This window comes from Zootoca vivipara, chromosome 7 (genome assembly GCF_965207765.1).
Source record: "Zootoca vivipara chromosome 7, rZooViv2.hap1.1, whole genome shotgun sequence".
Lineage (NCBI taxonomy): Eukaryota > Metazoa > Chordata > Lepidosauria > Squamata > Lacertidae > Zootoca > Zootoca vivipara.
The window spans coordinates 49,504,365-49,525,542 of record NC_142590.1 but is presented as its reverse complement, the minus strand read 5'-3'; the positions used below and the strand labels follow the sequence as shown (position 1 = coordinate 49,525,542).

At 43.4% G+C, this 21,178-nt stretch overlaps 1 protein-coding gene across 1 annotated transcript; it reads right to left on the bottom strand.

The window, feature by feature from the left end:
- Nucleotides 1-351: 351 nt before the first annotated feature.
- Nucleotides 352-20,123, bottom strand: MAPK13 (mitogen-activated protein kinase 13). Its single transcript, XM_035122976.3, has 12 exons — nucleotides 19,830-20,123; nucleotides 15,302-15,431; nucleotides 13,887-13,945; nucleotides 13,273-13,381; nucleotides 12,567-12,596; nucleotides 9,083-9,130; nucleotides 7,925-8,039; nucleotides 5,882-5,953; nucleotides 5,098-5,177; nucleotides 4,340-4,418; nucleotides 1,929-2,105; nucleotides 352-745 (listed from the first exon to the last, which is right to left on the bottom strand). Exons 1-12 carry the CDS (start codon nucleotides 19,946-19,948, stop codon nucleotides 666-668), a joined length of 1,098 nt encoding a protein of 365 aa, XP_034978867.1. The 5' UTR covers nucleotides 19,949-20,123; the 3' UTR covers nucleotides 352-665.
- Between the last annotated feature and the right edge of the window lie 1,055 nt (nucleotides 20,124-21,178).

Sequence of the window (21,178 nt, the reverse complement as noted above, 5' to 3'; positions counted from 1 at the left end):
AAGAATGTGGCCTCATGTCAGGCAAATGGGAACTGAGGTGTCCTAAATCAGAAATCACTTCCAGACCCAAAATACTTCGCCCGTATTCCTACTCTAAGAAGTAGGAAAAAATTGTCACTATTTTACATAAACCTTTATTTTATTTCTAGAAAGGTTGGGTTGGTTTCTACTAAGTCATACACAGAGTAGAGCCATTGACATCAATGAACCTAAGCTATCTGTGTCCATTAACTTCAGTGGTCTATTCTGAGTAGGACTAGCTCTGAATACCACCCCTTGTCAGTTTAGCTGGAGGCTGCAGTTTCCAACGGGGGTTGAGAAGACTCCAGAAGGTATAATGAAAAAGAATAATGGAATCCACGGGTGCCTTTTTAATCAAGTGAAGAACCAGTTACAGAATGCATAAGAAAAGAAAGAAATGTGCAACTCACAATTTATCACAAAGAGCATTAATGAGAAGCATATTAATTTTTGGCACTGAAAGATGTTCCTGGTGCAGTTTTGGCCTTCCGGCTAAGCTGGAACTCCCCTTATACACTCATTGTCCTTGTGTTCTACGTCTGCATACTTTCCCATGCTGAATAACATTTGTTCTTTATTGGGGTCAAAATATTGATGTACATTTTCTCATCGGAAAGGTATCTCAGCATCAGACAGGACAGAGCTTACAATGTCATACCGCTTCTCCTCTTGGAGTCCTTCCGTACGATTGGACTGAATGTCAGTATATCATTGTAAATATGTCCTTGAAAGAGAAGCAAAAGACATGTTTGCATTTGCAATCGATCTGTGTACATCGAACATTTTAATGGTTACTTGGTCATTACTTTACAACATAAAACTCAGTGATTCTCAGGGAAAGGTGACTAAAAGGAACTCAGATGTATACAAGACTCTATAATGGAGAATTTTCAGAAATCTTGAGGCCTGAGAACACGTGGAATTATGAATTTCAAAATTCTGCTTAAGCACAGGGGGGAAAATTCATTTGAGTGTTGTGAAAAGGCATAAACGCATAGGTGAATGGAGTCAGGCATGTTCGGCATAGCAAATTCATTAAGGCTGTAATCCTGTTGGATGTTTTCCAGTTTTCTGACCTACATGCTGAAAACACTATGCCAGGCATATCCAGCTCCCCATGGCCAGCACCCCCCATGTCCTGGCTCAAATAATTTTAAAGTTCAACAGGATGCTGTAGAAAACTATTGTCTGATGTATATGAGAGACCCATGCTGTTTATGGCCTGTAATGCCTTTTTGGCCACCTCATGAGAAGAGAAGACTCCCTGGAAAAGACCCTGATGTTGGGAAAGATGGAGGGCACTAGGAGAAGGCGACGACAGAGGACAAGATGGTTGGATAGTGTTCTTGAAGCTGCCAACATGAGTCTGACCAAACTACGGGAGGCAGTGGAAGACAGGCGTGCCTGGTGTGCTCTGGTCCATGGGTCACGAAGAGTCAGACTCGTCTAAACAATGCCTTTTTTTATATTCTTTCGTCTGGCTAGGCTGTTTATTTCCTGCTACTTGCCTTTTCTTTCCGTCTTCCCTTTCTAATTTGGAACTTGGATTTTGACTGTGTCCTTTGGACACAACAGCCCAAGGACCACCCTCATGCCAAGCTGATTCCTCATACTACAGCCTTAGGACGAAAGGGTGGATGAGATGAATTCTGCCTCACAGTGATGAGGAGATGCAGTTGGCTGTCATTGCTACCTGGGTCTGAAGCTAACCAGAAACTCCTGAGGTTCCTCTTAAGGAGTCAGAGGCCTGTTGAAAGGCGGAAGTGAAATAAATGGGGGAGAGTGGCTTGCTGGTCTTCCATGGCAGCCAGATGACTTCAAATAGCATGTGAGGGTGGAGAAGGTGCCTACCTTTCCCCAAGAGACTTCTTGCACTCATGGTTGCAAAGCTATCAAGCTAAACTTACTTCTCCATTCATTGATCGAAAGCTTTTCGCCCTCTGTGGAGTCATCATAGGAGTGCTGCGCCTCTGTCTCTTCCTCGATGTCTCTGAATGGCTCAAAGTAAGCGTGAGCCAGAGCTTGGGTAGCCGTCAGACGCTTTTCCACATCCAGCTGCAGCATTTTGTCGAGCAAGTCCACTGCTGCAAGAAAGGAGGGAAACGGGGCTAGGTAAATCAGGGCAATGATGCTTAAGACTAAGATGAACCTGAGAGAGTAATGTGCCAAAAACCTAAAGGGATGCTTGGCCTCTGAGGCACTTTCCCATAGGTTGACTGCATCAGCTCATCAGACAGATCCAAAAATGGTTTTCATTATTATATTGAAGTAGCGCAGAAGATGGCGGTCCCATACATCACTGAAAGGAGAGAAAATGCATATTCCAAAAGAGGTAGCCCATCCATAGACTCCAGAATTGTAAAGTCAACTAGTCCACAGCTAAAGAATCCCTGACTGAGGGCCACCCAACCTCTGCTTAAAAGCTTCCAGTGAAGGGAAGTCCACCACCTTCTGTTCCACTGTTGAACTACTCTTACATTCAGATTCGCATTTCTTGTAATTTGAACCCCTTGGTTCAGGTCCTACCCCAGATTAGAAAAAAACAAGCTTGCTCCCACTTCCATGTGACAGCCCTTCAGATATGACAACTTGCCTATCGTATCTGCTCTCAGTCTTCTCTTCTTCAAAGTATTGCACAGTCCCAGACATACTTAGTTTCAGTGATGAAATTACATCAGTTCCCCGCCCCCGACCATTCTGAGATTTACAGCATCACCAAGTAGTTTGGCTCAAACAACCCCTACCCCCAAAAATCATGCTTGCATTTTACTCCATATTTAATTTAGGTGAAGTGGGGTGATTTATTTATCTCCAACGCTGTGAGGCTGAGAGGCAGTGACTGGTCCACAGTCACTCAAAATTTGGAGAAGTGTGAGTATTTACAAATTGCCGTGTTTCAGTTAGTGTATTGTTTTGGAAAGTGAGGATTATGTAGGTTTGCCTCTAAATGCAAGCAGAATCAATTTCTCCCCCAACTCTTCTGCTGACTATATCTGTGATCCACTGGATGGATCATGTGTGACGTTTCCCCATGTGATCACATATCTGGGGAGTGTTGTATAATGGGGGTGGGGAGTGGGGAGACGTAACCAGTGGGGAGAATTAAGGTAACTATTCAAAACATAACAGCAAGGAGTTATTTCACATTTGAAATTCCCTTTCAGCCTCACTCATCTCAAATTGTGCAGAAAAGAGGTAAACCGCATGCAGAAAAAGACAGCTAAACTACACTAGGCTTGGAAAACAGGAAGGCAGGAAACCCAAATGTTAACCAATCTGTCAAGACAGTTTCCTTCTCAGTTTTACTTCTCAGCCCGTTTTGGAAGTGCAGTGCTGCTTCTCATCTGCAACCTACATGGAAGGAGTGGAGGGAATTCAACAAGGACGATTCACGCACATCTCTTCTAGAGCTCAAAAGCTTCAGTTCACAGCTACGTACACAAATATTTCCTTGTCTTGATTTTATGGGAAGAATTCAATGCGGTGCTAAGCAGACTGCTCTATTAGTGCAAGCATTTCTGGTTGCCTGATGGAACGACCTGCCCTCTTCTCTCCCACATGCTATTGCAGGCAGTAGCAGAGGAAGCGGGGTGCGGTGGGTGTGGCCCGCCCCGGGTGTCATCCCTGAGGGGGAGTGACATCGCTGTGCTGCCCCCCTGGGATGCTTGCCCCGCCCCCTGCAGGCAGCTAGCCCCGTCCCCCAGGTGGTCTGCCTCTGGTTCCAGGAGTTCTCATGATGCCACCCCATAGTCAATGGCAGTGGGTAGGCAAGGAGGGAAGCCCTGCAACGCTAGTGAAAGTCATTGTGCTGGCAGGGCCTGTTAGTAAATTCCTGCCCCCAAATCATGACAGGAATACAAAAAAAAATGCCTTTGTCGCACAGAGCAATTTGGAATAATCGCTAACCTGCATCTTTAAGGTGTAGCTTGCATGACATGGACAGGCTGCTGAACTTTCCCATCCAACACAACTTTTGAAATTGCCAGAGCCCTGTCGTCCTTGGCATCCGAAAACCCTATTTTAAGGGATTTCCCCCCCCCCTTCATTTGTCATCATCATCAAAACAGTACAGAAAATAGTGATTACTCCAGCTCCCTGGAAGACACTGCAGAGTTCCATTGCCTCTATTGTAAAAAAATGTTTGCTCGGCCAGCCTAACTAAAAGTGAAGTATATAATAATAATAATAATAATAATAATAATAATAATAATAATAATAATAATATTCCAGCAGAATATTAAAATACAATGATTCATCAAATATTAAAACCTTCCCTAAATGCAGGTTCTATGAAATCAGGGAAAATGTATCTACTTACCCAAAGGATTAGCTTTGGGGAAAAGGAGAGATAAATCCATTTTAGGGATCTTGGGAAGCGTCTGGATGTAGCTTTTTGCCTAAAAGAAACAAGACTTTCAGACAGGCATACAAATGCCCCACAACCGGAAAGTGTAAGGAGCAATATTAAATAGTTTATTTATTGTTGGGGAACCAAAGACTCACACATGCAGTCAGCTTTTAACTTGAGCAGTAGTTTACAATGGCCCACATATCTGTAAATAGGACACAGTAATAATTCTACCAGTTATTAATGCCACCTCTATTTTGCTCCTAATTCCAGCAGCTCCCTTTATGTAATAATCGCCTGTTTATCTTTCTCTTCTTCAAACAAGTAATTTGGCGCAATTCTAAACATGCTTACAAGGGAGTAAGCCACACTGTACGTTGTGAGACTCTGAATAAAGATGTAAAGGACTGCACTGTTAGGTAAACTTAAGTACAGAAATACAATGTGTTCTAAGTTACACAGCAAATGATTAGCCCAAGGAGTTTTGGTTGCCAATCTTTGTTTCAAGATCTACATTTCACTGCATCCCAAACAGGTACAGATATCTTCCAATACAGCATTTTAGTCTTTGCAAGTGTCTCCTGTAAGTCCCTTTGCATCTCTGAAAGCACAAAATCCAGTCCACATGGGGGTGAAACAGAGCAAGCCCCACATTCTGGGGACCATATGCCAATAGTGGGTGAGGCCAAACACAAAAGTGAGTGAAGCATCTGATGCAATTTTCTTACCGCTTTGTCTTCCAGCTTTTGCACAAATTCTTCTCCAGGGCTTCCTGTCACTTTCAAGATCTGAGTCAGCTGATCTAAATCTGGCAGGCTAAGTTAAGGCTTATTAAAACAAAGGCTCAAACATTGGAACGTAAGTGTCAAAGCACCTGCACAAGTTACATTTATATATCTATTTATTAATGTGTTTCTATTTTGTTCTTTCTCCATAGAGGTTCACCTCCACCACCCTGATTTTATCTTTGCTAGATTAAGAGATGGTGAGACTTTCCCGTTTACTGATTCATAGTGGTAACGGTGGCTACAATCTACAACCTTTGGGTAATAAGTTGAGTTTCAGAGCCTCAACTTATATCTGAAATATCCAATTCCATTCTCCCCACCCCACCCCCGCATTATTGTGCATTTTTATATTATCTTTTGTACAATGGCTACTTTGGGCTGCTTACAGTGACACCAACAATAACAGTAATAGCACACAACTTATATTACAATGCTCTACGCATTGTAAGCCTGACTGAACTCAATGAGAGTACAGTCATACCTCTGTTTACAATCGCTGCGGTTTGCGATCGATTGGTTTGGGACCGCCGCGGACCCGGAAGTGCTTACTCCGGGTTCTGCGGTGCGCGGGTGCGCAGAAGCAATCTGTGCAGCTCGCGCATGCGCAGAAGCGTTCTATCGGCGCTTTGCGCATGCCTCCATCACACCCTCAACAAACACATATAACCCAACCACCCCCCGCTGCCAACCCCCACCCCTACAGGTCATAGTTAGAGAAGGATACAGTCTTTACCCTTAAACAGAGTTTTCCCAGTCAACATTTCTGCCATGATACAGCCAACAGACCAGATGTCCACTGTTGAGGAGAAGAAACACAGGAGGAGGAGACTGAGAATGCTGCATTTGGAAGCCAGCGAGGAGAAAGAGGCTTTCTTTCCTCACTTTGTAACAAGCAAGTGTGTTTAGAGCTGCCCTGCTTAGGATTTTGCTGCGTTGCTCTTGTTTTATTATTTGGTAAGCCATCAACCACCTCCGGAGGTCAGAGAGGTGAGTTAAACAAGGGTTTAAAATAAATAATTCCCTGCAACAATGTTTTGTACCGTCATACCTCATGATACGTCCGCTTCATGTTGCGTCTTTTCAGGTTACAGACGCGCCGAACCCGGAAGTCCTGGAACAGGTTACTTCCGGGTTCGGCGTATCCGTAACCTGCTCTAAATCACGCTTTGCACATGCACAGAAGCGCCGCATTGTGTCATGCAGATGCGGCACTTCATGTTGTGGCCTTTTCATGTTGCGAACGGGCCGCCGGAACGGATCCCGTTCGCAACATGAGGTACCACTGCATGTCCTATTCCTCCTCTGGGGTCTTACTGAATATTTTCACTTCCTCTCTCTTGAAGGAGATAGTGGAGTGTGTGCAGGGACGATTGCAGACAACGACTAGTGCACATGAATGCAGCACAAGCTTTTTCTAATAGGGATAGCAGCTTCATCAGAAAGACCTGTGCTTATGTGCCAGAACTGAGGCTAAGATGCTACTAACTCTCGTTAGCTTCTCTGAGAATACATGTGCATGACACCTGCGTACCAGAGAGCAGCACACAGTCAACCCCTGAGTTGTGCAGGGCTTGCATTCCTGGACCCTGCACGCATAAACCCGCCTCTCTCCGCCACGGCCTTTTTATGGCGTGCTCCACTCTTGTTCTGCCCTCTTCCAGGTCCAGAACCCGCCTCTCTCCGCCACGGCCTTTTTATGGCGTGCTCCACTCTTGTTCTGCCCTCTTCCAGGTCCAGAACACTAGCTCATGGGGAGAAAATCAGTTCAAGCTGCAATCCTACGCACATTTACACCACTGGACAGAGTGGGGCTGACTTCTAAGTAAAGATGTACGGTATTATTTATTATTTTATTTATTAAATTTGTATACTGCCCTATGCCCGCAGGTCTCAGGGCGGTTCACAATGTAATATAGGGTTGTACACATTTTAAACAGGTGCATCTTTGAACCAGAGGAGGCAGTGCTTTCCCCCCCCCCCCCCGTGGGTATGCGGGGATATGCATACCCCTAAACATTTTGTGAATCTAACGGGGGAAGAAACAATTTTTTAAAAAATTAGTTTCTTCTCTAGCACGGTGAATCATTAGTTCCGTTGCTACCCCTGATGGCAGCCTTTTGTCCATTTACTGTATTTATTTTTCCTGATTCGAACTATAAAATGGTGATTTTCTTGAGGCAAAATGAGAGTACCCCCTAAACATTTTTTTTATAGAAAAGCACTGGGAGGAGGCATGGGCATACCCAGGATCAAAACTAGGGGGGGGGGCAAGGGGAGGGGCCAAGGCACGGAAGGGGAGGGGCCACAAAGTGGGCGGGAACAGCGAACTCGCGCTTCGCCGGGCTGTGCCCCTCCCTAGAAGCAGGGCTGGTGGGCGGAGGTGGAGCCCAGCCCAGCGGAGCGTGAGTTCGGTGTTCCCGCCCACCGCGCCGCGCTCCCTGGTTCCCCGGCGCGCCCTCAGGCAAGGCCAAGCGCGGCGGGGAACCAGGGAGCGCGGCGCAGTGGGCGGGAACGCCGAACTCGCGCTCCGCTGGGCTGGGCTCCGCCTCTGCCCACCAGCCCTGCTTCTAGAGTAGGGCAGCTGCCCTAACTTGCCCCGTGGTGGGTACGCCCTTGGGAGGAGGTATAAGGGAATTATATTGTACTTGTTTATCAGGTGGCATTATTATGACTGAAATCTTAAGAGCATGAAAAGCCACCTAAGAACACGCACGTTCTAATGAGAAAAGTTCCCCCAGCAGTTGAACAAGGAAATAATTTCACCCACCCGTCTGATTGTAATGCATCCAGTTCAGGATCACTTCTGGTGCTCTGTACCAGCGGGTCACAACATAGCCAGTCATCTCAGAGTCTGTGTGCCTTGCCAAGCCAAAGTCCAAGATCTATAGCACACACACACAAAAAATATATATGGTGAGATATAATGAAGGAACCACAGAACAGACTCGCCACCCTTCAGGAAAGGGAAGACTTCTTCCTTTGGAGTCTCCTTCTTTGGAGGTCTTTAAGCAGAGGCTTGACAGCCATATGTCAAGAATGCTTTGATGGTGTTTCCTGCTTGGCAGGGGGTTGGACTGGATGGCCCCTGTGGTCTCTTCCAACTCTATGATTCTATGATTCTTTCTAGGACTTTTCTGCATCACCAGAACACCCTGCAGTATCACTTGGACACAAAGCTCTGTCTGCACTAGAAGCAATGCAGTCCTATTGATAACAAACATCTTCCCCATCACACATAAGAACTAACAGAATTTCCTTTTTAAGCTGGCAGCATAAAACCAGATCAAATACATTTCTCAAGAATCCTGCTGAGTCAATATCCATATTCCAAATGGTTTTCGAACCTAACTGATATGAATCAGGGGCATGGATGATGGTCAGTCAGTCCCTGTTACCATCCCAAAGCCATTGGTCAGTGAAAGACAGTACTGATGACAGAGAATAATTATAGGTGCCATTGTGCGACTCTAAAACTGGGGGCTAAAATATTTTTGTGTATTCGCAATGTACTGTAGTATTTTCTTCTTTATTATTTTATCTGTAAGTGATGTGCTGTGTTTTTGTGTGTGTGTGTGTGTGTGTGTGTGTGTGTGTGTTTCCTTTCCTTTTTCCTTTTTCTAAGTTTTCTTTGTATATCTATGTTGATTATAAACCAATAAAGATTGAATATAAATAAACTACACCAGAATTTCCCTGGATTTGCACTCTGAACCTCTTCAAATTCAGCAGCATACATAAACAGATATTCAAAGTTGGGTCTCTATTTAACTTGCAATTTTATGTAATCTTTGGGGTAAATTCCACTGAAATCAATCAGATGTACTTCCAACTAACCACACATTTGACGTGGTTGCTGATTCAGAAAAAGCACCATCAAACCAATCTTACATGCTACATTCCTCTTACTATTGAAAAGTATTCCTACCTTTAGTTCACAATCTTCATTGACTGCCAAATTACCAGGCTTCAGATCCTGCAAAACACAGAAAGGCCAGGAAATAAGCCTGCAAGTCAATATGACAGACACCCGCCGCCGCCCCCCCAGCTTGGCACATGCAGATTTGCAAACACCTCCCCCCAATCCATGCCACATGTGGGTATTCCTATTGGCATGACTCTTGATTTTTGGGCTCAGGCAGAGTTTCCAGGCATGCTAGTGGCATCCCTTGTCTTTAAATCAAAATCAATGAATTAGGCACTTTCAAAAATCAAGATATAAATGTTTCCGTTTACAATAGCAACAGCTTTTTCAGATAAGCGACAAAACCGATAATAACATGGGAAATGTCAGGTTGTGAAAAGTAAATAGACCCAACTGCCCCAACCCATCTCTAATTGTGGTTATGAAAAAAGAGATATGACTTCTCGCAGCTGAATGTGAATGCGAACACAGCAGCTATACTTATTGTGTATCCAGTTTCCTCCTGAGGTTCTTTTTCAAAAGTGTATACATTGTGCTTTATAGGCTAACAAAAGTAATGCCGCAATAACAGATTGTGGATAAGTTACCATACAATTGATGCAAGGTCAAGAGCACAGTGTAAAGTTACCATCAGGACAACAGCAGCAAAGAAGGGAAAGCTAAAGAAGAAGAAAATCAGACTGAAAGAAGAAAATACCATCAGCCAAGGTCAGTTATCCATATTTTACCATGAGTTCAAGGTGGAGTAAATTAGGGTTGCTGGTTTTTTTTGCTAGAAGCAAATTCAATTAAACAATACCACATTTCTCTTGACTCTTTTGCTTTTCTTAATGCTTTCATTTTACGCGTTAATTTTTCCATCAAAGCAGTTGACCAGATTTCTTGGCAACAAACTTCCAATAAATTCAAATGGGACTTTTTTCCAATTATTTTGTTCATGTTAATGTAGCTGCTGTTGATAGTAAGATTATCAGGTCTCTGGGCAAAAAAATTTCTCATTGAATCATCAAAAATATTTAATGAGGCTAATTTGTGGGAAAGGGTATAGTGATTGTCGTGTTATCGCTCCAGTTTTATTGAAGGCTTATGTCCAAAAAAGATAGATCTCTGAACAGGACCACCTTATAAGAAATAAGTCCTTCTTTTGGCCACATTTGAGATGGAAGAGTCAATTCTATTAACTTTACTGGGGTCAGGTAGCAGCATAATGTTAGCTTTAGAGAGTTTTCTTACATATGAGCTGACACAGATTTAAAAGGAAGTTTGTTGTTCCATTTTTCATGTTCTATGGAAACCTGTAAATCACTTTACATCCCTTTCCATATTTTCTGTGTTGTGTCTTTCCCCACTCTCTTCCCATGTTGAGCACCCTTTGGATATAGCAGCTGTTCTACCGTATGGTGGAAGCATATATCTGGTCTCTTGCCAAATGTGAGTATAAGTTTGTTCTATAAGGCTGCAAGCCTGTATGCACTGACCTAGAAGTTAGTCCCACTCTGCTCTGAGTAGGCATGGAAAGGATTGTGCTGTAAAAAAACCTATTTAACCCTTGAAAATAGATGTAGAATTTAATAACGAAAAATATCTGTCTCGCCTTTTTTCAAGGATGAAAAACCTGTCCCTACATTCTCTTATTAATGTTCTCAGTAAATGCTCCCCAGATGTGGGACACATAGGTACTTTTGTGGTTTGGGGGAGGTAAAAGATTCTGTTCTACACTTAAAACTAGACAGGTATCTAGCCTTGCTTAATGTGACAGAATGCTCTCCCTCCCTCTAATTTAGGCCTACCTTTTCTCTACATTTTGAGAGGTTCCCTTCAAAAAACTTTCTGTGTTGAAAGCTAGCGTCAGGGTGTGGAAGAGGCTCTGCATAGTGATGTATTTTCAGGTGATGTGCAATGTATTTTCCTCAGGCAGTTTCAGAAATATTTTTTGAGGGAGGAGCTAGAGGGCCTCACAGCTCTGCGTCCAGGACCTGCCCTTGGAGTATGTGAGGTAAGAGTTGAATAAAGTGCAGCTAAGCAGCAGTAAAATTCCACCCGGCAACACAGCAGGGCGAAGCGAGCAACCTGCTTCAGGTTGCACAGTGGGAGGAGCTTAAACAACAAGCCACACCTCCTGAGGTTTCCTCTTCTCCACAGCTCTGATAAAGGTGGAGGAACCTGGCCTTCTCTTTTATTTCTTTTACAAATGTGCAAAACACTTCACAGCCTGAAGCCATCAAGGCAAAACAATAAAATCATTCCGACAGGTGTGCAATTAATATTCCATAAATGACTGGGTCACACCTCAGGGAAAACAACAGTGACCTCAGCAGGTGCCTAAATGTCATGAAGCTAAGTGTCTGTCTAATCTGGGCTGGCAACTGATTCCAGTGAGCTGGAGCTGCAACACTAAAGGCCCAATTTCTAGAACAAGCAAAGCTCAGCTCTGGGGCATGTGGTACACTTAGTAATGCCCCATCTGAGGAGTGCAGTTGCCTGGCAGGGATGTATGGACTGAAGCGATCCCTGAGGCCACCCTAAGGCAGAATAGTGGCAGGTCAAATGTGACCAGGCTGGATAATGGTATTGGCTCTGGGTTTATTGCAACACACTGCTGGGGCAGAACCAGCAATTGTTTTTTCCACATAGCTAAGAGGCTTCTAAGGGATGCGGGTGGTGCTGTGTTCTAAACCACTGAGCCTTGGGCTTGCCGAACAGAAGGTTGGTGGTTCGAATCCCTGCGACGGAGTGAGCTTCCATTGTTCGATCCCAGCTCCTGCCCACCTAGCAGTTCGAAAGCACAAAGTGCAAGTACAGCGGTACCTCCGTTTATGACCTCAATTGGTTCCAGGGAGCCGGTCACCTCCCAAGCAGGTCATAAATGGAGCACCTCTTCTGCGCGTGCACAAAGTGCCGATAGAGCGCTTCTGCGCACACGCGAGCTGCGCAGATCGCTTCTGTGCACCCGTGCGCCACAGAACCCGGATGTAAGCACTTCTGGGTCCGTGGCGGTTGCAAACCGGATTGCAAACTGCAGCGATCGTAAACCGAGGTATGACTGTAGATAAATAGGTACCACTCCGGTGGGAAGATAAATGGCATTTCCCTGCACTGCTCTGGTTCACCAGAAGCGGCTTAGTTATGCTGGCCACATGACCTGGAAGCTGTCTGCGGACAAACGCCGGCTCCCTCAGCCTATAGAGCGAGATGAGCATGCAACCCCAGAGTCGTTCACGACTAGACCTAATGGTCAGGAATACCTTTACCTTTTTAAGACGCTTCTAGGGACAGAGGATAATGTCCCTGGTAGAGGCAGGCAGATATCATTAGGTATCATTTGATTATTCTTTGGCATATGAATAGGGACTCGCTGGTGTTTTGAGCAAGAACATACATCAAACGAGAATTTGAAAAGGTAGAGGGCAGAAAAGGTATCATGTGCAGGAGAATGCACTGTAAGCTGTAAGAGAAACAGCTTTAAAGAAAGTTAAGGGACACATACCCTGTGAATGATTCCAGCGGAATGAATATACTGCAATTAAAAAAGAGAAAACACACAAACATATGTTTGGTCATTTGTGAACAAGTATTTTCCCACCCAACCCCCAGCAGTCAATCATCTGTCAGGATCTTGCGTAATGGAAAATGTCCCTTGTTGTACTCTTATAACAGTGATGGCCAACCAATCAGTCTCCATAGGTTATTTGGACATCAGCCTTAACCAACACGATTAGAGTCTGGAATGGTGGGAGTTGTAGTCCAGCAACATTTGGAGGGCCACAAGTTTTTCATCGCTGACTTACAATTTGGATGGGAATTAAATTGCCCCCAGTGGCTCTGAGAAAAATCAAAGCAGTCTGCATAGTTTGTACCCAACAGAAATAGTGAGCTAAGAAACTCAGCTGCTATATACTAGACTTCCACAAAGCCTCTTATAATCACACATACTACTAACCTCTATGTCCTAAAAAATCAATAACCCATGTACCTTATTCCACTTGCTAAGTTATCAGCTAGAACATGGGGAGACTGAAGGCTTGTGAACTCTTATAACGAGGAGACTTGTAGAGGCATTCATTTTATAAATGTAGGAACTTAGAAGTTAGTTTGTGCAGTACATCAGAATCTACTTTTTAGGCCAGAAGAGAGACATGAAGGAAAATTCAGCAGGAACAAATTCCTACTCTGAGTTTTTTCCATACCCTTACCTTCAACCCTTTCAACACCTGGTAGGTTAGATACTGGATCTTCTCTTCACTGAACTGATGTCCCATTATCTTTTGTAAATCTGTCCGCATGTATGGCATCACCAGGTAGCTATAAGACAGTAAAACTGAATCTCAAAGAAAGACTGTCACTGACACACTAAGACCCTGCATTTCTGAGAACTATCCCCTATTTCAGGATCAGAAATGGCAACATTGATCACAGTGACAAAGACAGGAGTGCCACATATTCTATTTTTAATACTACTTTAAGATTTTTAAAACATTATGTGGTTTATATATGCTTTTAAATAAATGAAAACAGCAATGAAGAAATAAAATTCTGTGCCCAGGAAAAGCTGAATTCTGCAACTTGTATATGGACTGTGGAAATTAAGCTAATCAGTACATACTGGCTTCTTTTCAGAGTATACACAAGCAATGGTTTAGATTCAGTCACTGGCGTCAGGAGGAATGGAATCAGGCGTCAGGAGGAATGGAATCAGGCTGAATTCAGCTGATTTTTGTAGTACCGGGCAACGGACTAACACATTGTACCAGAAGCAAATCCTACAGTAGAACTTTGTAGCATTTTATGGAAGGAAGTACAAACTTACAAGTCTTGGAATCCATCAAAGGTCATAGCTGAAGTGAAGACATCAAGTAACCCAATGACCTGCAGTAAAAGGGAACACAGAATTTAATGTTATTAAGGACACACTGTAGAAGAGCAGTTCTGTGCCCCACCAGAAGCAAAGCCATGGTTCAATGGCAGTTCAAGCATTGGGTGGAAACCTAGATGTTATACTATATGCTGTACAGTATTCATGCAAGTCCCAAATCTAGGGACTAATGCCAGGAATAGTAAAGAATGTGTATTTTCAGATGCTAGAATAAAACCTGCAAAAGGGATTGGACCATGCCCAACAACCGAAACTTTCCTGAAGCTGAGAAAACAGGAGTTACTCACATTATTAGAGTATCACCAGCATAGCTGATTGCCAATGTTTACCATTTTGGGGAACAGAGTATGAACTTGCATCCTGCCCCCCACCAGGAAAGCAGATTTTCATCTCTGCATTGTGTGCAATCCAGAAGTAGGATGTTGCAATTTCCCTGTCCTCTTCATTTGCTATGCAGTCGTATCTTGGAAGCCAAATGGAATCCATTGCGGAAGTCCGTTCGACTTCCAAAACGTTTGACTTCCAAGGCGCGGCTACTGATTGGCTGCAGGAGCTTCCTGCAGCCAATCAGAAGCTGTGGAAATCCCACCGGACCTTCGGCTTCCAAAAGAATGTTCACAAACCAGAACACTCACTTCCGGGTTTGCAGTGTTCAGGAGCCCAAACGTTCGACTACTAAGGCATTAATCAACCAAGGTACGACTGTACTAGAGACCCTAAGCAGATCTGAAGAAGAGTGCATTTGCTCACTTGAACTAAGTGCATCAGACATGTGGAAGAGAAGCAGGAAAAAAGGGCTCAGGGGTGGAGATTTATTAGATGTCACCTATCGTCAGCTCTTGCTCTTTTACCCTCATCCTCTACATTGTCTATAAGGACTAGGGCATATCGGTTTCTCCACCCCTCTGCATGAAGATTTTGCCAATTAGTAATGTGGTTAGTACAGCAGCAAAGTTTAATACAGGGATGAAGAACTTGTGGGCATCCAGAGTTCCCTGTGAAGACAGATTGATGGTTAAAGCATTCTGAGAATTGTAGCTCCTGTGGGGAATAGAGGTCTCCTAACAACTCTCAGCATCCTAGAGAAACTATAGCTCCCAAAATTCTTTTGGGGAAGCCATGACTGTTTAAAGCAGCATGATACTGCTTTACAAGCATGGGGTGAATGTGGCTAAAAAAATCTGATGGGCATGCAAATTCTGACACTGCATACTTGGTCAGATTTTGTTTTGACTACCAAAACTTGGGTGGAGATAGATTGCGATATTAAATTCCATCTCCCATCCAGGGCTGTGCATGAAAGACATAGACAACTGTGTGTAAGCAAGCAAAGGGAAGGAGTTACTCACATTCTCATGCTGCATGTGCTTCAGCAGTGTGAGTTCACGATATGCTCGCTTGGCAAAGATCTCAGACTGGAATGGGCGGCAGAGCTTCTTGATCGCCACTTTCTCCCCTGTCTTCTTATCTATTGCTGAGCTGTGGCAAATAAGGCAGGAGAAATCCAGAAGAATATGAAGTTGGAGTACTATGAGAGCTTCTGCATGTTTACTTGAAAGTATGGATGGGCAAATCCATCAGTACTGGTTTCTCATTTTCCCAGACTTAACTTTAGTTCATTTCTTCAATTCGGCATTAGTCTGAAATTTTGTCCTCACAAAAATTCACCAGCAATTTAGTGGACATTTCTCATAATAAACACATTTTTGTAAGCCATTACCACTATCACACACATTTATGCAAGCAATTTTCTCTAGTACATATTTTATGTTATTTTCACTAATACATGCATTTTTGTACACTTTCTTTGGTTAGACGATCGCACTCTAAAATTTGCAGAAGTGTGAATTTTGAAGAACAGCTGCATTTCAGCTTTGAGTATTGTTGCATAAGTATTATGCAAACCACATCAATTTTCTTCCCAATCTCTATAAAGTGGGTTTAGGATTGTGTGCCTGTATCTGTCAGCTGAGGATAACATTTCATGCATCTCAAAAGCTTATGTCACAATAAATCTGCTGGTGTGTAAGATACCATGGGACACTTTTTCTGTTTTTTAATATAACAAAGTAACACATCTTTGTCTCTGAAAGTTCATGTGCACATTGTATGTGCATTTTTATTGAAGTGTTTGTGTCCTCTGATCTGGTTCTAATGTTTTTGTTGTTATTCTGTATCTTTATTTATCACAATCATCATCTATTATCATTAACTATCTTGGGAATCTATCAGTGGAAAGGTTGGGATACAATTTTAAGAAAAAGACTGAAAAGTGTTGTTGTTGTTTTTAACAAAGCAATATGTGAATGGGTATGGGGGAAAGAGATATACCAACAATGTTCCATGTCAACTAATTATTGTCCCCCAAATGCAGGAAGGATTCAATCAGCCAATGAGCCAGTCATGCTCTATCCCATGCAATAAACTCATTCTTCATTTAATAAACCATTACTGAGGGCTGATGTGATACTTTTTGCAATCTTGCAGCTAAGTGCTGGAGTAAAGTCACTTGGTTGAGGCTACAGTTCCATAACCACTTTCCTGGGAGTAAACCTCATTGATTTCAATAGCACTTACTTCTGAGTAGACATCAGGTTACACTGTGAATACTAAGGAAACCTTTGGGGTGGCTTTTGATCCAGTTGATGCCTCCATAAACAGCATAAGAGGAGAGGTGAATTTTGTTGCTGCAGGTTTCTCCCTTTCCTCTGCTAGCAGTCAGTTCCCCAAAAGGTACAGGATTGGGGGGGGGTGTCTCTCCAGAATAAGGTGGCATGGGAGTTGTGCTATTTCATTCAATTTGGATTGCCCAGCTCTCACAGTAGGAATGCTACTTGGGACTCATCCATTTTGTACTCAGCAATCCAAAGGTCTAAGACAGGCATCCCCAAACTTCAGCCCTCCAGATGTTTTGGACTACAATTCCCATCATCCCTGACCACTGGTCCTGTTAGCTAGGGATGCTGGGAGTTGTAGGCCAAAACATCGGGAGGGCCGCAGTTTGGGGATGCCTGGTCTAAGACAACGATTTAATAGCTTTCTCTCTTTTTTTAAAATCAACACAGACAATTACCTATAAGCAATATGAGTGTATACGTTCAACACTTTTTTAATGGTATGCAGCCATAGGACTCTGCCTGTAGAATTGTCCTGTGCCTGCAACATATCGCACCAGACATTGCTCAGAGCAAGTCAGCACACGTTTAACTGGGTTATCATGTGGCAATTGCTATCGTTATGTAAATACTGTACTATGAATCCACCCTTGGTTATAGCCTGCTTATTAACCAGCACAGCAGAAATGCAAAAATACCACACACAAATTCATTCCACTTGATGAGTATACGTGATAAAAGGATGGCTGCCCTTTGCAGGCATTCTTGGGCTCTAGGAAGTTGTAGCAGCGGCTGAGCTCCAAGAAATCTGTCCCTTTCAGCAGCCTGCTCTGATATTTTAAACATGTTCTGCCTCTGCTGTCAAAGTCATTATGCCTTTGGATACCAGCTGCTTTGAGAGAGTGCTCTTGTGTTTGGTCCTGCATGTGGTTTCCCCACATGCATCTGGTCAGCCACTGTGACAACAGGATGCTGGGCTACATGGGCCATTGGGTTTGGAATGGCCTGGTCCAGCAGACTAATCTTATTTTATTTTAGAGCCAAAAACCTTTCAGTCAATTTAAAATAAAATAAAAACCTCCCCCAATTTGCTGAGATGGCAACAGTATTGTTGTGAGTTTGGGGTTAGCCTGCATGATGTCCGAGTCCCTTGTGATTATTGGGGTCCTGGATCCAGCAAGGATTAAACATTTAATGGAAGGATTTATGTCTCAGGACCCATTCCAGGTTATGGGAGGCACGCTTGGCTTGAAGCCACCTGCACAATGCATATTTCCAAACATGTACAGTGGCACCTCGGGTTACAAATGCTTCGGGTTACAAACTCCGCTAACCTGGAAGTAGTAACTCGGGTTACAAACTTTGCCCAAGGATGAGAACGGAAATCGCACGCCAGCGGTGCAGCAGCAGTGGGAGGTCGCATTAGCGAAAGCGCGCCTCAGGTTAAGAAAGGTTTCAGATTAAGAACGGACCTCCGGAACATATTAAGTTTGTAATCCGAGGTACCACTGTATTTACTTTATGTTTTTCTATATGCTCTGGCTATCTTATGTGCCCCCCTTTTAAATAAGTAACATGGAAAGAGTCTGACTTTACACCATTCTTTACTGACTGCAAGTTCTGTCCTGCTCAAAGTTCTGGGGGTAAATCGTCATAAAATGCCTGTATTCTAATTGTCGGGCATGGTTTTTAATATGCTCCCTACCATTAGGCAAAGTGAGGCAGCTGCCTCAAATGCCAAATGGTGAAGGGCAGCAGCTCAAAAATACATGCATAAACTAATAATATATATATATATATATTCATATACATACACATGAACATACATAAGCATATACATAAGAATGTAAGACAAGCCTACTGCATCAAGCTAGTGGCTCATCTCATCCTGCATGATGTTCTCACAGTAGCCAGCAAGATGCCTCTGTCAGTGGATGTAGAACATACAGTAGCCATAAAGGTTAGTAGCCACCGGTGACTTTATCCTCCATATATTTATCTAATCCTGTGCCCTGAAACAAATATTCAGTTTCTGCCCTGTCTCTCCTCGCCCCCCATTTAATATTTATTGGTTTTAAATATTGCATCCATTCACCACAAAAAGAACAACAACAAAAAATCAAATACAAAGAAAATGTTACATATAAAATAAAGTTCTTCCATACACTGAGACATCCGTCTTCCTCTGCATAGGTCCTTCGTTTCCTTGTTGACTGCATATTGTATCACATTTAACTTATCATAAATTATCTATAATCTTTGTAGCATATGACATTGCAGAAGTTAATCAAAGCATGTCAAAGATTTCATATGTGAACAATGTTCTTTTAAATATAATCTGTTTATATCCCATTCTTTGCTATGGTAAACTTTTGGTTTCTCTGGTTCCTAATTTTCCCTGTCACCTTTGCCAATTCTACATAGTCAAATAATTTCGCCTACTATTCCATTTTAGTTGGTCGTTTTGGCCCTGTCTCAGTTCTTTGGTATTTGGAATGGGTGGCATATTTTTGGTCATATAAGAATTCGAGGTGAGTGGCCTAGCAACGTAGATCAGCCTTTGATAACTGGATTCCCTCTAGCACTTTTGGACTACAACTCCCATCATTCCTAGCCACTAGGCAGCATGTGTGTTGCTGTCCAAAGTATCTGGAGAACAACCAGTCGCTGTACAGGCTGATGTAGATTACATTTGGTTGACTATATTGGTCTACTTCTGCACCTTGACGGTGGTGCAGGATGGGTAAGTGGGCACCATTTGCTGTTTCCCCTCAGGCAGCAAAATGTCTTTGGACCAGCCTCGGTCATTGGCTATGCATCTCTACTGGCAAAGCTGCTGGCAGTCTAGATGCCTGTCTGTACCTGCCATATCTGAAACATCTCCCTCTGGTGTGGAAACTCTCAGTTTGCGCTGGTGCTTTATGAACCAAGGCATGAAATGGCTGAAATATTAACAACAAGGGGCCTTGCAGGAAGTGAAGCAATGGAACATTAAGGAGCCTTCCCCACACGTCTAGCTCATGAGAGCTGATCTGCTGACACTTGGAATGAGTTGACGGAAGGAAGCAAGGCACCTTTACCAAAATGCAAATCGCTTTCACTCCATAATGGAGGAGTGAAGGACCTCCTCTTGACTCCTCCCAAGAATCCAGGCTTCCAGTGTCCTGTACCCCAGTCTCTCTCTCTCTCTCTCTCTCCCACGCCACCCCACCCCCTGCCACCACCTGCCCAGGGCCCTGGGATCCATAAAAAAGCCACTCACCAGACAGAGCCATAAGCTCCAGAGCCCACCTGGCTGAGAGAAGTATATCTCCTAGGAAGCTCCCAGACGGTCTTGTTGATTTCTTGCTTGTAGAAGCCTCTTCTCCTGGGGAAGCTCATCTCCTGTGTGTCTGGAGTGGAACCCTCCAGTGCTCAGGGCCCCCAAGAGGAGATTCAGAGCCAATTCCGGGATCTCCCCACCTTGAAAGCTCCTCTAGGAAAAGGAATACCTGTGGGTTTCCGTCTCGTCTGCTGTTGTGCTCAGTGAGCCACATTTCCCTCCTCCTCTGCCCACACACCAGCCCAGGAAGAAGGCATCAGGTTTCAAAGTAGACACACCTCTTCCCCGGTACTTTCCGAGGACTCACCTTTTCTACCTTAAAGGTAGCCAGCAGCAAAGACAACCACCATTTTTGGCTATTAGGTTTTTAACTGCTACAATTAAATACTTCTCTCGTGTCCCTGATTGCCAGTTTCCAAAAAAGGTAAAGGGGAGGGAGAGAAAGAGCTAGAGAAGGGCATGGTGTAGATTAGACTTTGTGCTTGGCTGGAAAATTATGGATGCAAAGGAATAATCAGATCTTAGAACAGACGTCAAAATTCCAGCTGCCATATATATATATATATATATATATATATATATATATATATATATATATATATATATATATAACTATCAAACCTTTATTAGGCATTTTACAAATAGAACCGTGAGAAAAAGAATCACATACAAAAGTATTTAAAATGCATACAAAGAGGCAACAGTAAACTGCATACACTAATTGTATATATATATATAAAATCTGAGATTTCTTCCAATTAAACTACTCCTTGAGGCACTGCTGCCAAGAACTCAGCTACTCCCGCAGTCACCTTATGGCCAGTGTCAGACAGGCAGAATCCAACATTTACACCATGCTGCGGTGTCAGAGCACCCAGAAGGGGGGACAGCACACGTTCACGCAGCATGCTGTGGACAATGAAAGAGAACATGCTCCACAGTATCCGGCATATACTAATAATAACAATAACAATAATAATAACAATAATAATTTATTATTTATACCCCGCCCATCTGGCTGGGTTTACCCAGCCACTCTGGGCGGCTTCCAACAGAAAAATGAAATAAAATAATCTATAAAATAATCTATCAGTGTCCGGGCAGAACGATAGAGGTGGAGACGCTCCTTCAGGTATACATATGTCAAGAATGATTTGATGGTGTTTCCTGCTTGGCAGGGGATTGGACTGGATGGCCCTTGTGGTCTCTTCCAACTCTATGATTCTATGCACACATATATAACAATTAAAACTGGTTCCAGATATAAAAATGAAAACAGATCAAAATAG

Coding starts and splice junctions, on each gene's coding strand:
- MAPK13 (XM_035122976.3), bottom strand. CDS start 19,948: ATGAGCTTCCCCAGGAGAAGAGGCTTCTACAAGCAAGAAATCAACAAG. Junction 5,178..5,881: donor TCTGTTTAAGGGTAAAGACT/GTATCCTTCTCT, acceptor TTAGCCTGCCAG/ATTTAGATCAGCTGACTCAG. Junction 746..1,928: donor TTCGATCAATGAATGGAGAA/GTAAGTTTAGCT, acceptor TTCTCTTTCAAG/GACATATTTACAATGATATA.